Genomic DNA, 23,220 nt, shown 5'->3' with positions numbered 1-23,220 from the left:
TCAACATAACAAATGAAGGATCATTCTCCAGCTATCCCTAAATTTTTTAGTGAGCTGGTGTGTTTTCCTGTAAGTTGATACTAGCTCACTGACGTGACAGGCAGTATTAATAAAGCCTTAGTCACAGAGCTGAAAAGAATTCTTTTTACACATAGGACCAAGAGCTGCCTGGATCCTTCTTTGTTTGAGCAAGCAGCCAGAAAGTTTGAGGAAATAATGAGAAAAAGGAGATGTACTTGTCAATACAATTTCACAATTGAGTGTAGATGTTGGTGAGAGATGAGACATCTTGCTGCTTGTTGCCAAAAGCTATGGAATCACAGTGCAGTGTTTCCATGTTTTGCTGCATGATTTCCTAATGATAATGTGTTCATACACAGCAAAGCAATACAGCTCAGCAATGCACTGTCAAGACAGAACACTAATAATTATGTGGCTTCTTTGGAATGAGGTAACCTTGAAATCCAGTAATTAGGTAACAATGTGTGTCTTGGTTTAACTTTGTGTCTTAGTTTAATTCAGTGTCATTTTTAAGTGCAAAAATTGTCCCCATGTTTGTGTTCCAAAAATCAATATTTACTGTTTGTTAGATGGAATTTTGAAACAGAAAAGCTGTAGTGGAGGCCTGTGAATTGCTCAGAATCTTTGCTGAGTATAACACACCCTGCCTGAACCTGCAATTTGTGGGTATTGGTTCCTATTTTGTAGAGCCATTCTGCATATGGACGTGCATACAGCATATGGTTGGACTTATTAAAAAACTTTTTTTTGTTCAAGTAAACCACTACAAGTCCCATCAGCCCAGCTCTGCCCTGTCTGCAATAAAGATCTGTTGCTACAGGCCTTGGCATTATTTCAGGAGACGTTTCCAGTCAGGATTCATTTTTGACATAGATGAATGAGGACTTTGGTGAGACAACTCAAAAAGAGATTGCCCTATATAATTTGGCTGAGCATTAGGCTTTGAGAAATGAATGATTACATTTAGAATTGCCTTTCACATGAATAGCTGGAGAAGATCTGTCCAGCTGTCTATATATGAGAGTGGAGATTTATTCTCTGGGGTAAAAGTGGAGTGAACTACTTTCTCCATTCAGAGAAAGTTTTGGGTTGGGTAGTCACCTTCTTTTGAAGGAGAAGAATATTCCTGATGATAAAAAGAGTACATAGAAATGAGACTGCATTTTGGAAATTGAATAGTATCTTCTTCTCCAGAGATCCATAACCACTACCAAAAGAGTACCAATTTAAAAACAAGTTTTTGAGGGGAAAAGGTTACTTTATTCAGAGAAGGTACTATTGCAGATGCACATGCTGAGCTGACTTTACAAAGCAGTTAAGTAGTTGTACATTGTAAAACTTTTAGCTGCATACAACTAAAATTTCTCTGACAGGTACATGGAAATTCTGCTAATCCTTTGTGTCAGAAATGTATTTTTGGTATGTGTAAGGCTAGAATAAGCCCTTTTTAATGCTTATTATGAATATAATGAAGTAAGAAAATCTAAGAATTTTAAAAATACGTGGTTAATTCTTCTATGCCTTCACCCCATACCAATTTAGGAAATGATGGGTTTCATCTTAAATCCTTGTATGTTCTTCTTTGTGTATTTTCAGGATTCCTCTTTGATTGGAACAGCCACAGTGGCTGGTCCCAGGACAAGTGCAATAATTGGAGATCAGGGAACACCATCGAAGGTCCAGCTCCCCCTCAATATGTAAGCAGTTCATTTCAGTCACTGTGTACTCTTTGTTTCCAATTGTGTGTGTACTTGCATGTGTGTGCTTGAAACCTGAATGCCAAAATCTCAGTTCAGGAGCATTCTGAGAGAGAGATATTGCAATTTCAAACATGAGGCAGCCCCTCCTGAAATTGAAAAAATAATGGAGAAGGGCAAGACTTCCCCCTTTCTTTGTGAGCCCTTTTAGACTTTGTTTATGATAGCTGTATGGATCACTGTGAAGCAAACTGAGTACCTCTGAGAAAATCTTCTTTCATTTAAAGCCCTTAAAAGGTGAAGTCCCACGCAATCAAACACCTGATATATTCACCAGTTGCACCAAAAAATGGCCCAGTCACACTTTTTTGGTGCCATCAACAATGAATGAACAAGGCAATGAATGAACTTCACGTCTTTGGCATATGGTCTTGTTGAACAGTGCATAGAATAACAGAAGGTTCACAGAACAAAAAGAATATACTTCATTTTAGCAAGTCTCTTCTAGCCTGGTTGGTTTATCTGATATTTGTCTAATTAAGTACTGAATCCTTTCCTCTTAACATATATAACTCATAAAAGCAGGACAACTACACACACACATACACACACATGCACATCCATACTTTTGGGTTTTATGATATGGCTAAAACAAAGTTTGAATTCACAAAATCCCAAAGAGACCTTAAAGAGATCTTCTTTAAGAACAATAGGGGCGTTGGATCAGAACCAAACAAATTTCTTCTTAGCTATTTATTTGAGATCTTTATACCTGAGGGATGCCACACATCACTGAGTGCCCCACAGAGAGGTCTCATCATCAACCTGTGCTCACTCTGCATGGCTTGTGTGGCACATCGTGGGGCACATGTTTATTTCAAGCCTTGCCCTGATTAGGAAGTGGTAACTGGCAATATTTGAAGTACCTGGTTGTTGAATCAGGACATTTTCCACCTCTCTGGCAATGCCCCTGACTCCATGCCTCAGCAAGCCTCCCCTTCTCCCTCCCATGCTTCTCCTGTCATCTCCCTTGTGAAGCAGCCTTGTAATCCGGTCTGTCATTCTGCATTTGCGAGCCAAGTTCCATTCAAAGAGGATGCATTATTTGAAAGCTGTAGCAGTAGTGGGGAGGTGCAACTCTAGACAAAGCCCTGGGGCTTCTGCGTTGTAAGCAGAGTCACGGGCAGCTACCCAAGGCCAAGAACACTTCACACTTCAACGTTTTTTCAGGGAACTTCTAATAAACATTTTGGGTTCTTCTAGGTCCCACTTCCAAGCCTTAGCCTCACTGTTTCACATAGCCCAGAATAATCTGATACTACATTTTGCAAGATTTCAGATTGTTGCTTTAACACTTTCTTCTAGGCTGTACAGAGTTAGCTGGTGAAGTTTCACACCTAAAATCTAGAGAACAGTGAAATGTGTCCAAATCCAAAGACTTTGCCTTAAGGCAAAATCATCCTCAGCAAATGGGACCACTAGACCTGATTTTCTGCCAGAGGAAAAACCAAGAAACAAATTCTGGGGAGGGAAGCTGCCTGCAATCAAATTGTTTTCTGCCATGGATGAGAGCAGGCATCCCCCCCAGCTCTCCCACAACCGCCTCCCTGCCAAGAATGGAGGTTATGCCTGCCCACAGGTTGGGCTGCAGACCCAGGCTGGGCCTGTCACTGGGTTTGGAGAACCCTGTGCCTCTGGAACGAAAGAGGAGACCCCCAGGGATGGGCATCCTCACTACCCTCCCGCACAGGAGGTGGGATTGCTGGTCCCCAAAGAAAGTGCTGATGACGTGTTTTGCCAGAGTCACCCTACACAGTTGTCACACACAAGCTTTCATCACTTTAGCCATACAGAGATTGGTATTTTCAGTGTGGCGTCTGTGCTGGGCTGTTGTACACCTTTTAGCCTCTGCATGGATTTCAATACTCTATCCAGAGGATGTTTAGGCTCATTGTGATATAGGATATTCAGACTTACTGGTAGCTGATTTGGGGGAATTTGCTGGGTGAAGCTAGTAGGAGAGAACAAAAAGAAACTAATAGAAAATCTGGAGATAGATGCAAGGCACAACAGCCTAAGATCCACTTAGGGTAATTTTCCTTGCACCTGCTTCCAGAATTTCCACCTGTAAGTTACATTATTACATGTAGCCCATTGGGGGAAAAGGCTAAGTGAGTCTATCTAAAATGCTCTATCCCTGACCCCCTGTTTTACCCATAGCTTCTGAATCTGAACCCTGTGTAAGCAGCAATTTCAAAAGGGACAGCCAAAGCCACACTTTCTGCTCCCTCGAGTGAGCACAGTCTGGCACTTTCTGATATGTCCTTGCAGTGCACAGTGCTGAAGGATTAGCACTGAAGCATGAAACCTTATTTCTTGTCAGGGTGACGCATTTTAATGTTCTTCAGATCATATGTAGCCTCATGTTTTCTGTCAGGTGAACAGCTACAGACCTACTCAAGACCACACGATTATATAGGCTAAAAAAAGGATGCGCAGGCTGGTTTCTCCCATCTGTTGACTAATGAAATATAGTTTCTGATTAGGTCTTTGTACCCCATGCACGTGGTAAACAGAGCCAGGCACATCAGCCTAAGATTCCCCAAGGGGCTGTTACCAAATATTTCATATTCTGCTCATTACTGCTGTTTATTTACTACCTTCAGAACAAAAATAAGGAAATCTACGGTACAATAAAGAAATAGAATCAAGAAAAATAACAGGATTTATTCCTCAATTATATTTCCTGGAGAGCAGAAGTAAAAAGTCATGTATCATTTTTATTGGCTGAAAATCTACAATTACAGCTGCTATAGTTTTGGGTTTTTCTCTGGTTCACTGCTATAAGGTGGGCAGCAAGCCTCTTCTCACTCACCCCTGAGCCTAAGAGCATTCTGCTGCATTTTGTAGTGTAAATGCACTTTCTCTGTTTTCCCATTTCTCTCAGTCTATGTTCACTACCTGTAAATCACAAATAAATTAAAAAAATGCAAGAAGACACAACCTTGATCAAGAATTACCAGAAATCCCTTTTTATATCTGGAGAAAAGCGACAATACAAAAAAAATCTGGTGTTTTACAAAGTGTTGTTCTGTGTGTGCACTCTTGCTATTCTATCCTGACTTTCCATTATTTCCCAAAGTGCAAGCAATCATTCTTAATTTTCAACAAGAATCTCTCTAAACAGAGAGGGTCTCTGTAGGGATTATAAGCTGTAGTCATTTCACAACACTAGACACATCCCTAAAGTAGTAACAGAAGAACAAAAGAGAGATAAATAGAAAGATTCTAAACAAAGGGAATAAATAAAGCTGTAATTAAATAAATAAAATGTTCTACATATTGGATCCTGTATTAAAGATTTATTAGAATACTTGCATGCAAAACATACATGCATGCAAAACATTAGAATACTCGCATGCAAACCAAATTCTACCACTTCACTTACTTAAGTAAAAAACCCCTTGCAGGATGTGGCCCTTTCTCACTTTTTGTTTTACCAACATAGTACAAGAGTTACTGTACCAGATCAGTTTGGTGTGTTGTTTTAATAGCATTGAGAAAGCTGTAAGAAAAGCTCTTGAAATAGCCTACCCGCAAGAAAATTTTCTTCTTAAACACCACAACAGAGGTGGATCCCACCCTGAAGCATATGAATGTATACTTCTTCCAGATGTCAGGATTTGCAAATCCCTCTTACTAGAGCCCTTGTTACTCTGGCTGTCACTGTAATTGTCATGTTTTTCTTAAACTGTTGCTACGTCCTTAACTTCAGTGCTGCTTTGGGGTACTGTTTTGCTTTGGTTATGCCCTAAGTGAGAAGCATGTCTCATCAACTTCTAAATTGCCTTTTACTCTGATTAGTTGTCCCGTTATTGTCTTAGAATCCAGTCTCTGCCATTCCTTGTTTGTGAAGCAGCCTGTAATGATGTCCCTTTTCAACTACAACTTCTGAACAGTGCTTCTGGTTGCTTTCTGCTCTGTGGGGCTGAAGTTGGAGCAGGACAGGTGATGGTTGATGTCATCTGTGTGCTTTCTCCTGTGTAACCTCTGCCCACAGCTACCTAGCCCTGTATGCCTACAAGCCTCAGAAGAACGACGAGCTGGAGCTGCGCAAAGGGGAGATGTACCGGGTCACTGAGAAGTGCCAGGACGGCTGGTTCAAGGGCACGTCTCTGAGGAGTGGGATGTCCGGTGTCTTCCCAGGCAACTACGTGACACCTGTTTCAAGGTGAGGACCACTGGTCTGTACTGGGGCTGAGGGGATGGCACTGGAAACAATGTGGCTCTGCTTTTAAATCACATTCCCCTTCCAGAAATTCTCTGGTAGCACTGTGGACTTCAGTAATGAGACTTGCTGGTTGCAGCATTTGAGTTAACCATGTCCTCAGGAGATTGCAGTAGCTGTATGAGATGATGACTTTTATAACCTCTGATAGGCACAGGTTTTACAATTGTAAAGAATATGTTGGCTAATGATTTTATTGCTATAAAACTACTGGACATGTAACAAATTAAGAAATGCTTGTGTCTTGCTTTTTAGCTCCTCATGTCAATTTTGTTCTTCTTAAAGCAGAGATCTGGGATGTTTTGGATCTGGACTAATGTTTGAATAGTTAAAATTCTGAAGTGGTAGGAGAGTTAAGTAAATTGTCTGATTTTACCTACCCTCGCCTCAGTTGCAGCAGAAAAAGAAAAAAAGGCATTTTGGGGAGAGGAATGCCATTTGTCAGAGTTCAGTATTGGACAATACCAAATCAAAGCTGAGAAGCGGAGAAGAAAGTCCATCTCTGTGTCCCAGACTGTTTGCCCTACATGTTCCTTGCAGGTGAATGGTGGCATATGTATGCCCATATCTCCTTTAGAGCAACTGTGGATTTACAAACTGAATTCATTCCTTCTCATGTGGTCGCAGTCTCTCCTCCCACATGCACACTGTCTCCATCATCTTTGACTCCTCTCCAGAAAATGGCACCTCACAACTCAGACACTGTTGATCTTGAAAAATTGATCCAGCTTTGTTGCATCTAAAGTTTATGTCAAGTCTGTAGCATGTGTTCTGAGTAGCACCAAAAGTTAAGAACAGATCAGAAGGCAACAACTAAGCCTGCTGACTGTCCTAATATTGCATTTCAGTAAGGAAACCTCAAATATTAATTCACTGGTTCTTCACTGTTCATCAACCTAAATGTATTTACTTTATTTTATAGAGCCCCTTGGCTGCCTTCACTCCTTGCCTCTTCAGCTCTTAATTAGTAAGGAGGTTTGTGCTGAAGGGTCGGTTATCTGAATCAGCAAGACTTTATTAAATGCAGCATGTCACAGCTAGAACAAGACACAGAAGTGCTAAAGGGCAAAAGTTCTTTCCACAAAACCTGAAAGCAGCATTATGATTATATTTATGATCCTGTGGGCTAATTAAGTTCCTGTATAAATCACACTCAGTGAGAATAGCAATAAAAATCTGATAACAACAAAATCTCCTATTTGCACTACATTCAACATACTTTGTTCCCCTTTGACAGAAAAGCAGAGGATTAGATTCATACATGTTTTTCTGCCACACCCTACAAAACCCAAGAAAAAGAAATCGTGAATTTAATAACACTGAACTAGATTTATATGCTACCAAAACACATGTGTGAGTGGAGCATTATGGAAAAAGAACAAAACTCTTTAGATGGGCAGGCAGGCACAGGGCAGCAGAGAATATTTGCCACATCCAACATCTATGCATCTCTGTTGGAGTCACAGATAGTTGCTGTACTTGTTGGTGTGCATGTTTGCCTGAACACAGCTCTCAGTGGACTGTTAGATGTGCTTTTCTGGCAAATTGAATCTAGTGCAGATGGCCAAGCCAGCTCCAGCTGAACCTTCCTGCCACCCTGCCAGCTCTTCACAGATGACAGACAGGCAAGATTTCCATCTGGTGGGATTCCCAGCTTTTCCCAACCTGGGGACTTGAAAAAATGAAGAAAATCAAAAAAAAAAATCAGATTTATTTGGCAAAATGTAATCCAGGCAAACCTTGCACCATGAGATGAGTCAAGTCAATGACACCACAGTGCTGTCTTTCCCCTTGTGACTTTAGGGGGAGGGAGGATTGTGCAGAAGGAGTAGCTATTTTTTACCCTTTTGGACCATATCCTCCAGCCTGTGCTTTGGTCTTTTTCCATCAGAATTCCACTCTTTTGGCTTTTCACTCTTTTCTTAGGGTTATTTCTTCTGTCACCCATGTCCTTTGAACCAGACCAGACTGTTCACGCTCCTTTCTGCTCTTCTCCTCTCTGTCTTCCCATGCAATCTTGGGGGCCCAGAGTTTTTCCCAGTTCCATATCCCATAGCTGACTCTTACACTTTTTCTGTTATTCTCTCCTCTCTTGCTAAACTCTTGCACTGTCTCATTTCCATTTCCTCCACCTTACTTTGTTCTGCCACATATGCCCTGTGCTGTTCTTTCCTGGAAGAGGACCTTAGTGCAAGAAGCAGCCCAGGAGAAGAAAACAGCACAAAATGATCCATCTGTTTCATGGCATCTACAGCTAGGGAAAGAAATTATTCAGGAAATTGAGTAAGAAACACAGAGAAAGGCTGCTCAGCAGCAGCTGAGTTTGTCCATTGATGTCTTTCTGTCTTCCTAAGTGTCCTTCTGTCCTAGTCAGAGTTTTTACCTGAGTGGTAAGAGGATCAAGACATGCTGTAGTCTGAATTCATAGGAGAAAAAGCCTTGTCCCTTCCCTCTGAGGTCTACTTGGCCACTCAGATGAAATACAAATTATGCGTGCACTTAAAAGTGAGGAGTGAGAGAGATGTCAACAACTGTTTGGACTTCTTTTTCATTCAGGTTAGCTGCACTCCTGTCCCTGTTGCATTCCCTTAGCAAGCCTAAGCTGGTTATATCATAGAATGAGTGCTCAGCTAAGCCAAGCCCAGTCAAGTCTGCAGATTTTCAGTCACCTTCCATAGCCACACACAGATTTAGTGTTACCTATCTTTGTTTCTCCCCGTAGGGCTGTATGCAGGTTCGGTTCAAAGAAAAGATCTCTGAGTCTGTTTTAATTATCACTCCATGTGAAATAGCCTCTGGCACACAAAGTGACATCTGGGAGATACCCATTTTCTCTGAATTAAGATTTGTGATTTTACTAGAAACTATTCAGACAGAAATATAGAGTAATAAAAGACATGATGAGAAAAATTCTTTTCTATTTTTACCCTGCACTTCTTCCTGTAGAATAAAGGGGTGAAAATATCCCCCAGCGTGCTTATAAATGGGTCCTATAAAGATAGGTATATATCAATACCTCAGTTTACTTTAATAACTGATAGGGTATCATGTTAAACCCTCGAAGTAACTGGGGGTACTTATCAGCACTGTGGTTGGGTATTGGGGTCTCTGCAGCATGCTTACACTGCACTTGTCTGTCTCCATGCAGGGTGCCAGTGGGAGCTGGGCAGCCCAGGAACAGCGGAGCTGTAGGAGCTCCAACAACAAAAGTAGCCCCAGGAGCCATCCACCCCATTGTGGCTGGCCACAGCAATGCCACCACGGCTGTCAGACCAGTTGTTCCCATCACTGCTCCCCCGACACATCCCCAGCTGCAGGCGGCCTCTCCACAGCTGAGTAACTGCCTGCGGTACTCGGCTCAGCAGCCAGCCAGCCAGCCCCGCAGCGCCATGCAGATGGGTAAGTGCTCACCCTGGGCCTCCTGCACCGGCAGGATTGATGGGGTACCCCTCCAGTGCAGCCCTCTAGAATGTGCCCATCCCCACAGCTTTCTTTCTCACTTTAACCCAGTCATTGTGGAGTTTGTCCATTGGTGATAGAGTATGCTTTCTTTGCTTGTAATATTTATGGGTTTCTATTGATCTCTGGGAACCATGTTGTGTTTATCAGATTGTTCTGTTGCTACAGTTGAAATAGATTGTAGTGTTTACAAATATTTATACAATTTATCTGAGTGAAAGCAAGCACTCTATATACTAAGGAGATTAACAGTTCTGAGTCCGGTTGGCTTCCTCATAAAAAAATACTGTTCTTATTGCAGAGCAAGTAATACATGCCTTGAAATTAAGAAGCATTTCATTGGGCTTCAGGGATGAAAGGTATTTATTAGGCAGAATGGGACCCCGTGTTAGTGGTAAAGCAAAAGATCTGAAAAATGCTGCCACCTTTTTGAAGTGAGAATAAGAGCTTCTTGCACCAGGGGGCCTCTGTTCTTTCTAGGTTCCCTTTCTGATGTACAGCACAATTTTCTAGAGTACAATTTATTCCCCTTTCCCTGATGTTAAACAGCTTCTGATGTTGAATAAAGTAAAAGTAAATCCTTGTGGTGGAACTTTATAGAGCAAAATTTAAAACATTTTGTTTCTGATATTTTATAGGGATGTAAGCTATTGTATTTACAAAGTTCAGTAATGATTGTGACTGCTGAAAACTGAGGTCTTAGGTACAAAACAGAGCAAACACAAAGGAGAAATAGCCTGCAGAGTAAGTCATGAATTCATACCTTCTGAAGCCAGAAGGCACAATGATGACCATCTAATCTCACCTCCTACACAGTCCAGACCAAAGGGGAGAAGATGTAATCAAATACTTGGGAATCTCAGTCTCAAACAGTGGAGACTCCTCTGCTCAACAAACAATGCAGGGCTTTACATGGCATCCACGTCACACTGGGGAATAATCGATTTATCCTCTTTTTCTCTACTTCACAAAGTCCTGCTTTCCTCTCAAGTCACACTCTTCCAAAAGGTCTCCTGCTCCCACAGTGCAAAGGCAAAAATGTCCCCTTTTGGGTGCAGTGCTCCGGAAGTGTTCAGGTGATCCTGGTGCTTCCTGTGCCCATGTCAACAGGCAGGTGACTCTCCTGAAACTAAGGTGACAGATTGCTCTGCCCTACTGTGGCAGATTGCTCTGCCCCACAGGCCTGGCACACCTTCTTTCCACACCTCCAGCAGCTTCCCTGATTTAAGATTGCTCCTCTAGGTCACTCTGACATCTCTAAAGTGCCAAAGCATTGGCAGGCAGGATGATCCAGGGACCACAGAGCGGTTCCAAAACCTCCAAAGCAGAGGGTTTTCCAACCTTTCCAGAAGGTTCATGAGATTGTTGTTTTAATTTAATAAATCTTTGCCAGGATAAATAAAGTAAGTTTTCACAATTATCAGTAATTATCTCCATAATGGCTGTCCTCACCAGCTTCCTGTGGACCAGAGCCCATGCAGGACAGGTCAATGCACTGACTTTTGAAAAAGCTTTCCAAGAGAGGCAAGCTGGCACAGTATTCAAATCACGTTTCTGTTGGCTTGCAATATACATGAGTAACAAATCAATTTTCTACAAGGCCACTAATGTAGGAATACACCCAAAACGAAATACGAGTAGTGTAAAACAAAAATAGCCTTCAGTGAGCATTGCTAATTAATAGCATGTTTGATGCAGCACAGTCCAGATCCAGAGATCCCAGAGCAAAGGCATACATTGTAACAGTAAGCAGATGAAACTACAGAATAAAATGTGAGAGCTCTGCTCAGAGTTGATTTTTCCCAGGCCATTTCTTTTACTGTTTCTCATGTTTTATGTTTCCTTTGTGTCTGGAAACACCAAGTCCTACATGAAAGAGGTGATGTACCTAGTATGATTATCAAATCAGTGTTCTGCATCCAAGTACATGCAGAGAAATTCCATTAGTATGCTTTCTCTCTAAATTTAGGAAAGCCATTGCTCCCTACAGTAGTTCAAAACCCAGATCCTACAATCTTAACCATCCCCAAAAATTAGATTTCTCATAGCAAAATTGCTTACCACTCAGGTTCCAAATGGGAAAATCAGGAGGGACTAATTTCCAGATAACTAATGGGTACCTTGCCTGGCTTTCTGGAAGTGAATTGCACTTTCAATGCATGTTCTTGGTAGTCCTGGGAGGGGATGATGATAACTAATAGTAAAAATAGTCTTGAAGGCGTCTGTAATAACAACTTTTAGGGCCATCCTCATGCTACGTGGTAAAGTGGTATCAAGTCACAGACTGGCTAAAGATAGTGTAGCTGATTTGCTATAAACATTAGTTAAAAAAGATGTTATAGAGTCAAGGAGCTTCTGTAAGGGAGAATCATATAAACTTTGGAGGTGCTAATCTGATGATGGCTGGCCCATCATGTTTAGTATCACATCAGACAATAGGATGGAAGGCTGGGAGATGAAATCCCCTCCTGGCAGGAGTGCTCAGCTGGTGTAGTGAGTGTGACTAATGACACTCTATCAATCTAATCCCTATAATGGGTGCCACTGATAACCACAGGAATAGAAACTAGTGGTTTGAGTTGTTCTAGCATTGTTCTTTAGTTATAGATTGAGTGAACTCCAGCTGCATAAAAGTTTGTCCTTCAGATGAATTTGTCAGAAAATGACAGATCAAAGTCAGTCAGAAATTTTCCAGAAAAATGCCACTTGGTCAAAGAAAAGTTGATTTGCTGGACTCAAAGTTTTTTTGTCAGGAGTGGATGTACTTCAACCAGACCAACCATGAAGCTGTACTGGCTCACGTTGCTAAGGAAATTGATGGCTTTCCAGAGCTGTTCTCCACATAAGAGAACAGTGCAATGATCACATTCTATGTTTTCACCTCCCAGGTGAATAACCTGACCAAAACAGAGTCTACTGTGGGGTGAGTGAGCATGTTATGCTCAGAAAAATGTTCAGAGGTTCAAATTTTGCACTGAGACAGAACTAAACAAGATCATGAAACCTTGAAATCATTTATGAAATGGGCACTTTCCAGCCAGTCCTATTACTGAATCATTTATGTGAGGGAATGTCTGAGTATGGACTCTGCTTTTAGGCTGCACATACTTGAAGTGGGGCTGTATCTAGGTAACACCTAAGCAATCACCAAACTGGAAGTCATAGACAACATCATTGTGGAAATGGACCCAGAGCTTTGTCACATGTTTTGCATCCTGAAGCATGCAACATGCTCTGGAATCCCGGGGGAGCTGACCTCATCGGTGCGTCAAAGTCACCGTTAAATGGGCGAGCTCTAATTCCTGGTTCCCACTGCTTGCAGGCAGGGCTTGCTTAGCAGGAGCAGCCAGACTTAAAAGGCGCTACATAGTCCCTTAGGGACTTTGCTGGCAGAGAGGAGGCTGAGCTCAGAAATTCTCCGGTGAATTTCTGCTTAGTTTATCCTGTGCAGCACAGTGATGTGATGATCATTTTGTTAGGGCTGAAACAAGACACCTCCTTTTGTAATTGCTGTCTGCAGGGTCAGCGTGGATCATCTGGGCTAACCCCTTAGGTCCCGTGTTGCATTGCTCCAGAACCGATCATTCTAGGAGGAGGGCCCGGGGGTGCAGAAAACAGCTCAGCTGGAACGACATAATGTATTTTTAAGAGGCAGCAGGTTAAGTATTTATTTTCAGGCATGGGCAGGGATAGTGAATTCCATTCCCCAGTGGCATCACTGAGGGGAACAAGCCAATTTTGGTGACTTTGGACAGGGCTTTGCAGCCAGGAGGGGAATTAGCCAAAAACACTTGCAGGGTGACATAGCCTGAGCAAAGGCTCAGAGCTTATATCCCATGGGGCCCTTGGCACTTTCACAGACAGAATCACAGAACAATCGGACTTGAAAGGGACCCACGAGGATCGTCGACGCCAACCCTCCAAGTGAACGGTCCCTAAGGGGATCGAACCCACGGTGTTGTAGACGCCGTGCTCTGCCCAAGTGAGCCATGGCCACTGAGGGGCCCATCCAGGCAGTGCGAGGGCAATTTAACCGTGCTCTGTGCTCCCCCCGCAGCGCACCCGGCAGTGCCGGCCCCGGAGCGACCCACGGCCACGGTCTCGCCTCTGCGGACGCCCAGCTCGCCCTCCCGCCTGCCCGCCGCGGCCATTCGGCCTCACCCCGCCGTGTCCCCGCAGCACGGCCACCAGCCGCCCGCCCCGGGGGCCCGGCCCCTCATCCCGCTCACCTCCGCCGCCGCCGCCATCACCCCGCCCAACGTCAGCGCCGCGCACCTCAACGGCGACGTGGGCGGCGGGCCCCTGGGCGGCCCCGCCGCGCCCGGGCCTGCCGGCAAGCCCGAGGAGAGGAAGAGCGAGAAGGTAAGGGCCGCCGTGCCTCTGCTGTGCCTCTGCTGTGCCTCTGCTGTGCCTCTGCTGTGCCTCTGCTGTGCCTCTGCTGTGCCTCTGCTGCTGCAGCCTCGCCCTCCCGCAGGGCTGTTGAGGAGGCACCCTGCGAAAACTGGTTTCCATCGCCAGACAGCTTGGGCATCCTCATCTCACACTCTTTCCACACTTCATCTTTCCCCCCACCACCATACTCAAGGCTGCTGTCGTGTCACCTGCTCGCGGATGGGAAACAAGGCTGGATGGGCTGAATTTGTGTGTTTCTGCCAATGATCAGCGCCGAGATCTGCAAATTTGCAGTGGTGAGGTGAGATGTTGTAGAGGGCTCTTGGCCATCAGAGCCGGATGGCCAAGTCAGAATCCGTCTGCCTCCCCACGTCAGAGAGGCTGATGGTGGCACCAGCCACACAGCAGGTGCCTCGGGCACAGTAAAACACTGGCTCCTGAGTGGTAGGAGCTGTTTTGCTCTTCCAGAAACATCTCAATTTCTTCAAGAAGCGTTCACTGCAGTGTCACAGCCAAAAGAGAAGAAGGCAGTGGATACTGCTCAATGGGATGTAGGTACAGTGTACTGTAGGGTCAATTTTTTAGGAGCCAGCAGTGGGACTGATAGCTGGGTACATGTTCCCTGGCACACCTTGCTAAGGAAAGCCAGTGAGGAGAGCTGCTTTAAGCACCCAGCCTTTTAGGTTCTTGGCAGATATTTTGCTTTTACCAAATGTTTACATTTTGTCAGCAGTTCCCATATATCAGTGCTGAAGATTATCGCTGTACTGGCTAGCAGAGCAAGATCCTGGTTTGTATCTGAGTAGGAGGAAGAGATGTGGAGGCCTGCTTTTCCTTTGAACCTGGAAAAAATCCTTTCCATATGTTCCCATGGTGACAGACACATATGGAGGAAACAGTTTCTTTGTACATGGTAATACTGAGGTGGCAGGACTCGTGTGTCCTCAGGGCCACAGACAACCCCCAGTTGCACAAAATGAGGAATACAAGTTTTAAAATGCTTTCCTTAATCCTGTCTTGAATTTTCTCTGAATGCATTTTGGTGAAAGAAAAAGAGCGCAGAAATTCTGCCCTGGATGTGACATTTAAGTACTTGATTACAAAGAACAGCTCTCAGGTGCTCATCAAGGTCTGCATGTGGTGGAAGCAGAACAACACATACTAGTTCTGGAAGTCCAAGGGAGGGAATGGCATTAGGCAGGAGGTGGTAGAGCTGCGCATTGCCTCGGAGCATTGTGTACTAGCTTATTTTTTACTTCCTAAAACACATTAAGTGATAGGTCCATATATTTTAGTTCATGTGATACTGCACACTGAAAGTCTGTAGGCAAAATTATATTGAGTACAGTCCTAAGATACTGGTTAATCTTTCCCAAGCTGTTACAGCTTAAAGTTACTGAATTGGGATGCAAAGAAGTAAAGTTAAGAGGTTTTTGATCTCCATGCATGAAGGGGAGAAGGAAATAATATACATCATTGCAATGGGCATTGCCAAAGACCAGTTCATTTTCAGAGAAGTATCAGAAAGAAGTGACAGTAAAAATTGTCATTTCTGACTCGATTGGGTAATACATAAATGCCCAGGCTGAGCAACATATTCCTGAATCTTATCCATGTTACAGTTCACTTTCATTTTAGAAAGATCTGAATTAGCAATGTTTCCCTTCCTTTTAGAATAGTAACTGATGTTTGGACAGATAAGTTGTGTTTTTACTCTTTGCTAAGCCCAAATATTTCTTTGAAGCAATTGAGATCTTAGATAATGCCAGAATGAAAGCCATATAACTATTCAGAAAGGCATCTGTGAGTCAGAACTGGAACCATATCTGTAACAGAGCTTGATATTTTCAGAGTGAATGCTCTTTGGGCAGTTTTTTTGGTAAATAGGAAAGTGTCATAACAGTCAGAGGAAATATCAGTGGAGAAAGGCAGTATCTGTTATCAGCACACATAGTAGGAAAAAATCAGACAAAATCAAGGAGCAAAAAACAGGAGGGACATAGCAAGCTGCCAGATAAGCAAAGATCAGAAGCAATTTTTCTGAGTTCAGTTTCATTATATTGATCAATCAGGTATTTTGAGATGAAAGGAACAGAGGGGAAGTTAGTAAGAAGAGAGGTAATAAGGTCTTCAGCTCTATTGAGCACAGGATGGAAGAAATGCACAGGTAATTATCTCCTGAGAAACTGAGATTAACAAGTCATATGTGATGTAAGTTTTAGTGTGTCATAAAATTAGCATTGTTAGAATCAACAATTTTTGATGTTCCATGAAATTGTTAACTTTAATCCTGGCTTAGTCTTTCCGGTGTCTTTTGTAGGATACCATTGAGGAAAAAGGCTGAATGATCAGAGAATAACAATTTAAAGAGACATTTTCTTGTTATTAGCCATGGTTTTCTTTCATTCAGGAATTGTCAGTGTGAGTTCACTATGGTACAGAGGGCACATAGTTCATAAGAAGTAGTTTGCATTCAGGCATGGACATGACGAGGATCCATTGTTTTTCATGGTTCTTTTGAGGACTGTGGAGATAAATTGCATTTTTTGCATTTATCACTCTAGTATAGTGAGATATATTGATCCTTGGGGAATTTTCTCCAGATTATAACTTTAATAATGTTGATTGTCTGCTTGAAGGCTGGGTTGGGAGATAGTGAGGAAAAGTGTTTTAAGATATGATCTTCTAAAAAATTTATGTTTTATGATTTCCCATTTCAATTCCACTCAGGGATACTAAATGTGACACCAAGGGGCAGCTTCTGCAGTGAGTCCATGTATGCTATTTGTGTAGCTTGTTCCAAGATGGGCTCAACTTCACCTTAGGAATAGCCTAGCTGAGTGTATGTTGCAGTCATCACTGTTAATGCTTTCCTCTGTGCAAACGTTTATATGCCAATATCACAGGTTCCTGTTGGTGTGCAGCAGTCACATACAGGCAAATCCCAAGATTTCTCTAAAATCAAGGGACTCCGATTCCAACTTTCACTCATTTCCTTGCGGTTTAAAGGCAACTGGCAGAAATAATCCTAAGGATTATGGTTATTAGATGAGCATGAATGATTTTCTTGCTCACTTTATATAGCAAAGAAATCCTTAGGTCTATTTTTTGACATCTCTAGTTCTTTGCTTCAGCTTATTTCTTGAAGATCTTGATCCAAATTTCCAAAGCTGCGGGTGAACCTTGGTACTTATATTCATTTAGGTACCCTAATAGTGGTGTCTTATTGTCATATTCCTGCTGACTTAATCAGAAGGTAAAATTCTGCCTCTGTGCCAGTCTTCACTTATTGGTATGCATCTAATCCTGGAGGATGCCATCTGCAACTGGGCTTGGGCTCCACATCTCAGCTCCTTGACCAGCCTCCTGTCTGCTTAAGGAACAGTTTTGAGCATGGTCTCCTTTGCCAGCTGCTGATAGTAGCTGATGAAAAACTGTGCCATAGACAGTGCTGAAGTCCACTGTGTAACAGTACTTGGAAAGCACTGGTAGCCAAGCAAGCTGAAAAGTAGAGCACTTGAAAATCAAAGAAGTTTCAGTGCTGTACGGGCGCAGTAGGAAGCAGCAGGAAAGGTGGCTCCCACAGGGGCAGCACAGACACTGCAGGAATGACAAGTAGCCTGAGTAAAGGTGAGGGAGCACAGCAGAAGTCAAAGAGGTAAAGGTGGTCAGGGCAGCATAGGAGAGAGAAGAGCATTGGCAGCTGCTGGGAGATAGAGCAGGGAGCACCAGAGAAGGGGTGCCAGTGGGGGATCCAGGTGAAGGGTGCTGTGCAAAGCCCAGAGGAAAGGGTCTTGAAACAAGGAAGTTGAAATATAGGGTGTGAAATGTATCTAAAGAAGGCAGTGGAAGAGAGGGAAGTGTGAAGGAAACTCTTTCTTCTTTTTCTCAAATACTTCCCAATTGAGGATTTTTTTTTTTCAAAAAGGAGCTTCCTTTCCCCAGAAGTAAAATACTATTTTTTCCCCAGAGTCGCTGTATGCCAGGTTAGGGATGGGAGCATCCCTAAGACATCACAGAGTTGGGAGAGAGATAAAACAAAGAGCAAATGGACAACATCCATTTCCTCTAGGGGTGTGGAGTGGTAGCAGAGTTCCTTTGGGCTATTTGTCATTTGTTACTAACATCTGCACATGTAGTGCAGATCTGAAAGTCAAAAAATTCAGACCCACTTCCCAAATCTTCCAAACATCTGAAAGAAAGAGATGGAGATCTCAGCTGTTGAATTGGAGCAAAACTGTTTGGTTTGGGGGCTTTTAAAAATAGGGATCCTGCTTTTTTGGGCAGGAATACTACCCAGTTCAACTGGTAGATTACAGCTGAGTGCTTGTAATTATGGTATGACTACTGCTTTGACCTTGCTCAATTTTTGCTATAATAGTTTCTGCTGTACATAATCTGGGTTGATGCTTAATACCACTGATAAAACCACTTGTTTGAATGAATTAATGCATTTCTCATTAAATGAGCTCCTCATTATGTTAATCAAATCAAGCAAATCATGCTGGGTGGTTTGACCACTGTAATTAAACTTTCTTTAAAATCCAGTCATTTGGCTTTTGATGAGGATTTTGATTAAACTCTTCCAAAATGTCTGGCCCAAGAGCTCACAGAGAGGAAAATAAGAGCTTGCACTATCAAGCAAGTCATTAATTCGTCACTGTGTTACAGCAATTCCTTACTGTTTTACCTAGCCAGAGTATATTGAAATATTTGAAAATTGGCAATGTAAAATCAAACATTTCTTACAAGTATGCTGAGAGAACAAGTCTGTTTGCAGCTTTAAATTTAGGAACTGTGTCCCTGGAATATGTAGTGGATCTAAATTAAAAGTCACAAGAAATGGAAAAATACACTAGGCTGCTGTTTCCTGATGTTAAGATAAGAAGAGATACATCTTCAGAAAATTACTTTGAACACACACCAACAGTTTTGCATGTGAAGACTAAATCAGTAAACATCTATCTGTTTTCACCAGTGTCACTCACTTTCTCAAGTATCAGTCTGCTCAAAATAAATGCATTCCTCAAATGACAGAGTATGTTTGGCATGATGCTGGTGTGAGAACTACATTGCAAAACAGAACAAACCAAGGCCTGTTTTCTGGCCCTGCAAATGTCCCTGCATGACTTGCTTCTAAGCTTTTTTTTTCTGCCCAAAATAGGATGGCTACATCCAGACTGCTCATCAAGAACAGTCCTGGTAAGTGGTGTGGCACCACCATGCTCCTGTGTTGTCCTGGAAGAGTGTTAGTTCATAGAATCATAAAATATCCTGAGTTGGAAGGGACCCATAAGGATCATCAAGTTCAACTCCAGACCCTGCACAGGACAACCCCAAGATGCACACCATGTACTCGGGAGCATTGTCCAAATGCTTCTTGAACTCTGTCATGAAGAACTTTTTCCTGATACGCAACCTAGACCTCCCCTGGCACAACTTCAGGCCATTGCCTCAGGTCCTGTCACTGGGCACCAGAGAGAAGAGATCAGTGCCCCTGCACTGCTCCTCATGAGGAAGTTGTAGATTGCTGTGAGGTCTCCTCTCATTCTCCAGGATGAGATAAGTTACTTGAGCAGCTCCTCACATGACTTCCCCTCAAGGCTCTTTACCATCTTCATAGCCCTTCTTTGAATGCTCTCTAATAGTTTTATATGTTTCTTATATTGTGGGCCCAAAACTGCACACAGGACTTCAGGTGAGGCTGCCCCAGTGGAGCATAAAGCAGGAAGTCGATATAAGCCAAAGCCACAAAGGTTAATGGATGCACACATAGGTTTGTTGCTAAATCCTGACGTTGTCTTTTATGCCAGAGTAGACGTGACCAGAGAGACTTCCCTCTGCACCACTCTCCCTTCCTGTCAGTGCTTTTCTCATCCTTCTCCTAAATTGCAGCCCAGTGCCCAGTCCTACCTGGCAGCATCCTTCAGTACAGGCCTCCTGCCTACACACTTAGTTGTCCACCCTGGCTTTATGAAGCATTGGAGACTAAATCAAAGGCCCTTTAGAAATTTGGCTTCATAAACTCTTGAGTTGCTCTTTGAGCTTGGTTCCTATTACAGCTGTCCAATTAAGCTATCAGATGGTCAACCTGAAACTGCCTGAAGAACCAGATCCCACACAGTTATGCACTTTCAGTTTTTCCTTACTCTTAGTCTTTGCATTGCAACTTCTCATATTAACTTATCCCTGACTGAAAGGGATTTGTTATCACTTCATATCCCCAAAGACATTTTAATTCCTTATTCAGAAAATGAAAGATCTGTCTAAAAGTGAAGTGTTGAGCGCTTGCAAGGACTTTGTAGATATAAAATTGTGTGACAAAAATAATGGTCACCTGTGACAAGTAGAGGAAGCTAAGGACAGAGTTGATGCAAGCAGGTTTTTTAGATATCAAGTCTATAAGGCTGACCCCGAGTTTCTGTAAGAGGAATTCCATCTTCCTAGCAGATATGAAATTATTTAACATTTTTCAGTTTGGGAAAAATATTTTCCTTATGTTCAACTAAGAAAGCCCACTAAGTTGCACAGGTATGAAATGGAACAATAACAACCAAGTGATTAAATTATAACAGTGCAAGACATAGCAATAAAAAAATTGCACAAGACCAGAAGAGCCTGACTTGAATTCTTAGAATAAATGTAGGATGCATTAAGAGGGAGCAACATTGGAATAGTAATCTAAAGGTTTGCATTAAAAAAAAAAAAAAAATCTGTGACACTAATTTTCCTGAGTACTCTGTCAGACATCTGAGTTGATCCAGGAGCCACCAACACCCAGCATTTCACTGATCATTTTCAGAATCAGCTATGACTTTTCAGTGTAACATGTTCCAGTCTGGAATATTTTCATTCAGTTCTCTCAAGATTTGTGCACAGAATATGTACTGTTAATCCATTTCCTCTCAACAAAGGCAAGGGGACTGTCTTCATCACAATGAACCACTGCTTCCCATGCTCCAGAAAGTGAATCTTGGCTCAGTGACCAGCAAGTGATTCACCAGAAACTTGGCCAGGGAGTGGAAACCTCTTTTTCTGGTCATGTGAACTCAGGCCACAAAGTTCTGTTTTAGGGAGAAAACTCATGCTTAAAATCTCTCCAGCACCTTCTCCTTCATCATTAGAGCTCAGTTTGAAAGGACAAAAACCTGGCAACTCAGTGATGAATATTTTTAAGCTGGCAAATTACCCAGCCAAAAGCATGAGCCGCAGCTGTCAAAACATAGAAAACTTAAGCTTTACAATAAAACAGATTTCTGTTCTTTCTGACTGGCTAGGATTCTTTTGCTTAGATCAAGGGCAATAAGTCATTGATCAAAATTTCTTTTTCTTCTTCACATTTTTGATGTTAGGAAATGCTTTCAAACTCCCCACAGATATTTCAGGCGCTGACTTTGCTGCCAAGCAGTCTCCGAAAGCTATTCCTTTTTTCTCTGCTCTCCCCCTGCCTCTGCTTATCTGCCTCACAGTGCTGTCACAGGATTTCTCAAGTGTCTGCAGTGGATTTCTCTAACTCTCTTTTGAGTGGTTCTGTGCTGCATTCTACGGCCTTAAGGGGAAGTGGATCCCAGGGAAGAGAAGATGGAGAGTGCTTTAACTTCAAGAGGAAATTCAGTTTATCTACTAACTGGAGATGAAGCTGTTTGGATGCCAAGGCACAAAATTCTCCTGGCACCTGTAGAGACCTAATTTTACAGCACAGAGGACCCATGAGCTTTTGCTAAATCCTTAGCACGGCTAAGGAAGAAAGTAGAACTGACAAAAGAAAGAGCATGCAAGGGAGCACTGGAAGCAGAAGGCTGGAGGCGTATGTGCGCGCGAGTGTGTGTCTGCGTGTGAGCATCCCGGCACTGGCGTTCCCATGGCATTCCCCTGCCTGCAGAAGAAATCATGCAGGACCAGATGGCTGGATGGGGCCAGGCTGTGGGTGGGGGTGGCAAGTACGTCCTTGGATTAGTTGGGTGAAATGTAAGTGCTCTTGTGCTATAAGTGGGAGACATTGGCACATTCTGCCGGTTGTGGGATCATAGGGGCCAACCCCAGACTACACAGCTCTTCAGCTGATCCTCCCCTCGTGGCTTCTGTGCTCTCCCTGTCCTGTTCCTGAAGAACATGTTTTGGTCTCTCATTCCCTCATGGCATCAAGGTCCCAGTCCCCATGCATGGGTTAAAAAGCCCAGAGTGTGAATGCTTTTCCTGTCCCCATAGTTCTCCTTTCTGCTTGAAGCAGTAACACACAGAGCTGGCATGAGGTGACACTACCCCACCACTCCCAGGAAGGAAGACATGCAAGATTAAACCATTGCAGCAGAAGAACAGAGTAGGAAGCTGGATGCCTTGAAAACAATGAAACAACTTGCAGTGTATCAGAGTTGGTGGCATCTTGGCATCCCACACATTCAAGACTCAGATGTTTTCTTCAGTGGTTTTCCAACTGTGAATTCACAAGCCAGTAAGTCTTAAATCACCAAGAGGCAATAGAGATTACTCACTGAGCTACAAGAAATTTAAGTGCCAATGCAGTTTTTTAATGGAGACAAAGCCTGAAATTTCCTGTGAAAATTGTCTCTAATCAACTTTTCAGTGCCCATGTTTCTGTTTCCTAGGTGGGTTAAAATATCTATAATCAATGCAGAAATCTTTCAGTCAGCTCTACTAGAAGAATTACGTAAACTGAAAGAAATTGCTGTTTCTGACAAAACATCAATACTGTAGGAATAGCATGTTGAAACAGTCAACAAATATCTGTGGCATGTTTCTATTTTTGTTATGTAACTCAACGGCATAACCAAGTTATAGCAAAGGGATATTTATCTTATTTTGTACAGTTTTGTTTATTATTCACATTGCAGAAGCAGCATAAAAATGTACAACCCCTTGGCCTTTCTTTTGCCAAATGGTAAAGCCACTTTCAGTCGAAAAAAATAACAACCCAGACTGACTCTAATGTCTCAAGCATCTAGTAATTCTCTTTGGACCAAGTGAAGACGTGGAGTCAGTGATCCTCTCTGAAGGACTGAAAAAAAACGTTACTATTTTGCCCTCTGGAGAAAAGATCAGTCTCAGGAATTCAAAAAATACACCATGCACAAGTCACTTTTCTGACACTACATCTGCAGGCTGCCCGTAATTGATTAATATAGTGTGTCAAGCAGTCAACCTTCTAAAAAGCAATTTATTATAAAGGCAGAACTCAACCTGTTGCTTTGCCTTTTTTTGCATATATTTTGTTTGGTTCATATTCACTGACATGCTTCTGTAAGTTAATACTACAGAAGCTGTAATGCTAACCTTCAGTCTCAGATCACCGTATTCAGCAGACTAGAAGCAGATTGGCATTGGGCTTCATCACCAGATGCCTCA

General features: G+C 42.7%; 1 protein-coding gene and 1 long non-coding RNA gene across 6 annotated transcripts in view; one reads left to right on the top strand and one right to left on the bottom strand.

The window, feature by feature from the left end:
• Positions 1–23,220, top strand: part of SH3RF3 (SH3 domain containing ring finger 3) — a 247,216-nt gene that overhangs the window by 198,079 nt on the left and 25,917 nt on the right. For all 4 annotated transcript variants that reach the window (XM_068180247.1, XM_068180248.1, XM_068180249.1 and 1 more), the window contains exons 5-8: positions 1,618–1,718; positions 5,779–5,949; positions 9,155–9,405; positions 13,523–13,827. In XM_068180247.1, the coding sequence (XP_068036348.1) occupies positions 1,618–1,718; positions 5,779–5,949; positions 9,155–9,405; positions 13,523–13,827 (828 nt within the window). The remainder of the gene's footprint in view (positions 1–1,617; positions 1,719–5,778; positions 5,950–9,154; positions 9,406–13,522; positions 13,828–23,220) is intronic.
• On the bottom strand, positions 7,001–13,825 carry LOC137468471 (uncharacterized). Of its 2 annotated transcripts, XR_010995957.1 has the most exons (4): positions 13,695–13,825; positions 10,658–13,088; positions 10,229–10,610; positions 7,001–7,678 (listed from the first exon to the last, which is right to left on the bottom strand). It is a non-coding gene; the product is annotated as an uncharacterized lncRNA (long non-coding RNA). The 2 variants fall into 2 exon arrangements; XR_010995956.1 differs by lacking the exon at positions 7,001–7,678 and having other exon boundaries at positions 9,456–10,610.

This window comes from Anomalospiza imberbis, chromosome 2 (genome assembly GCF_031753505.1).
Source record: "Anomalospiza imberbis isolate Cuckoo-Finch-1a 21T00152 chromosome 2, ASM3175350v1, whole genome shotgun sequence".
NCBI classification, from domain to species: domain Eukaryota; kingdom Metazoa; phylum Chordata; class Aves; order Passeriformes; family Viduidae; genus Anomalospiza; species Anomalospiza imberbis.
Note: the sequence above shows the minus strand (reverse complement) of the source record. Positions and strands in the feature narration are given on the sequence as shown.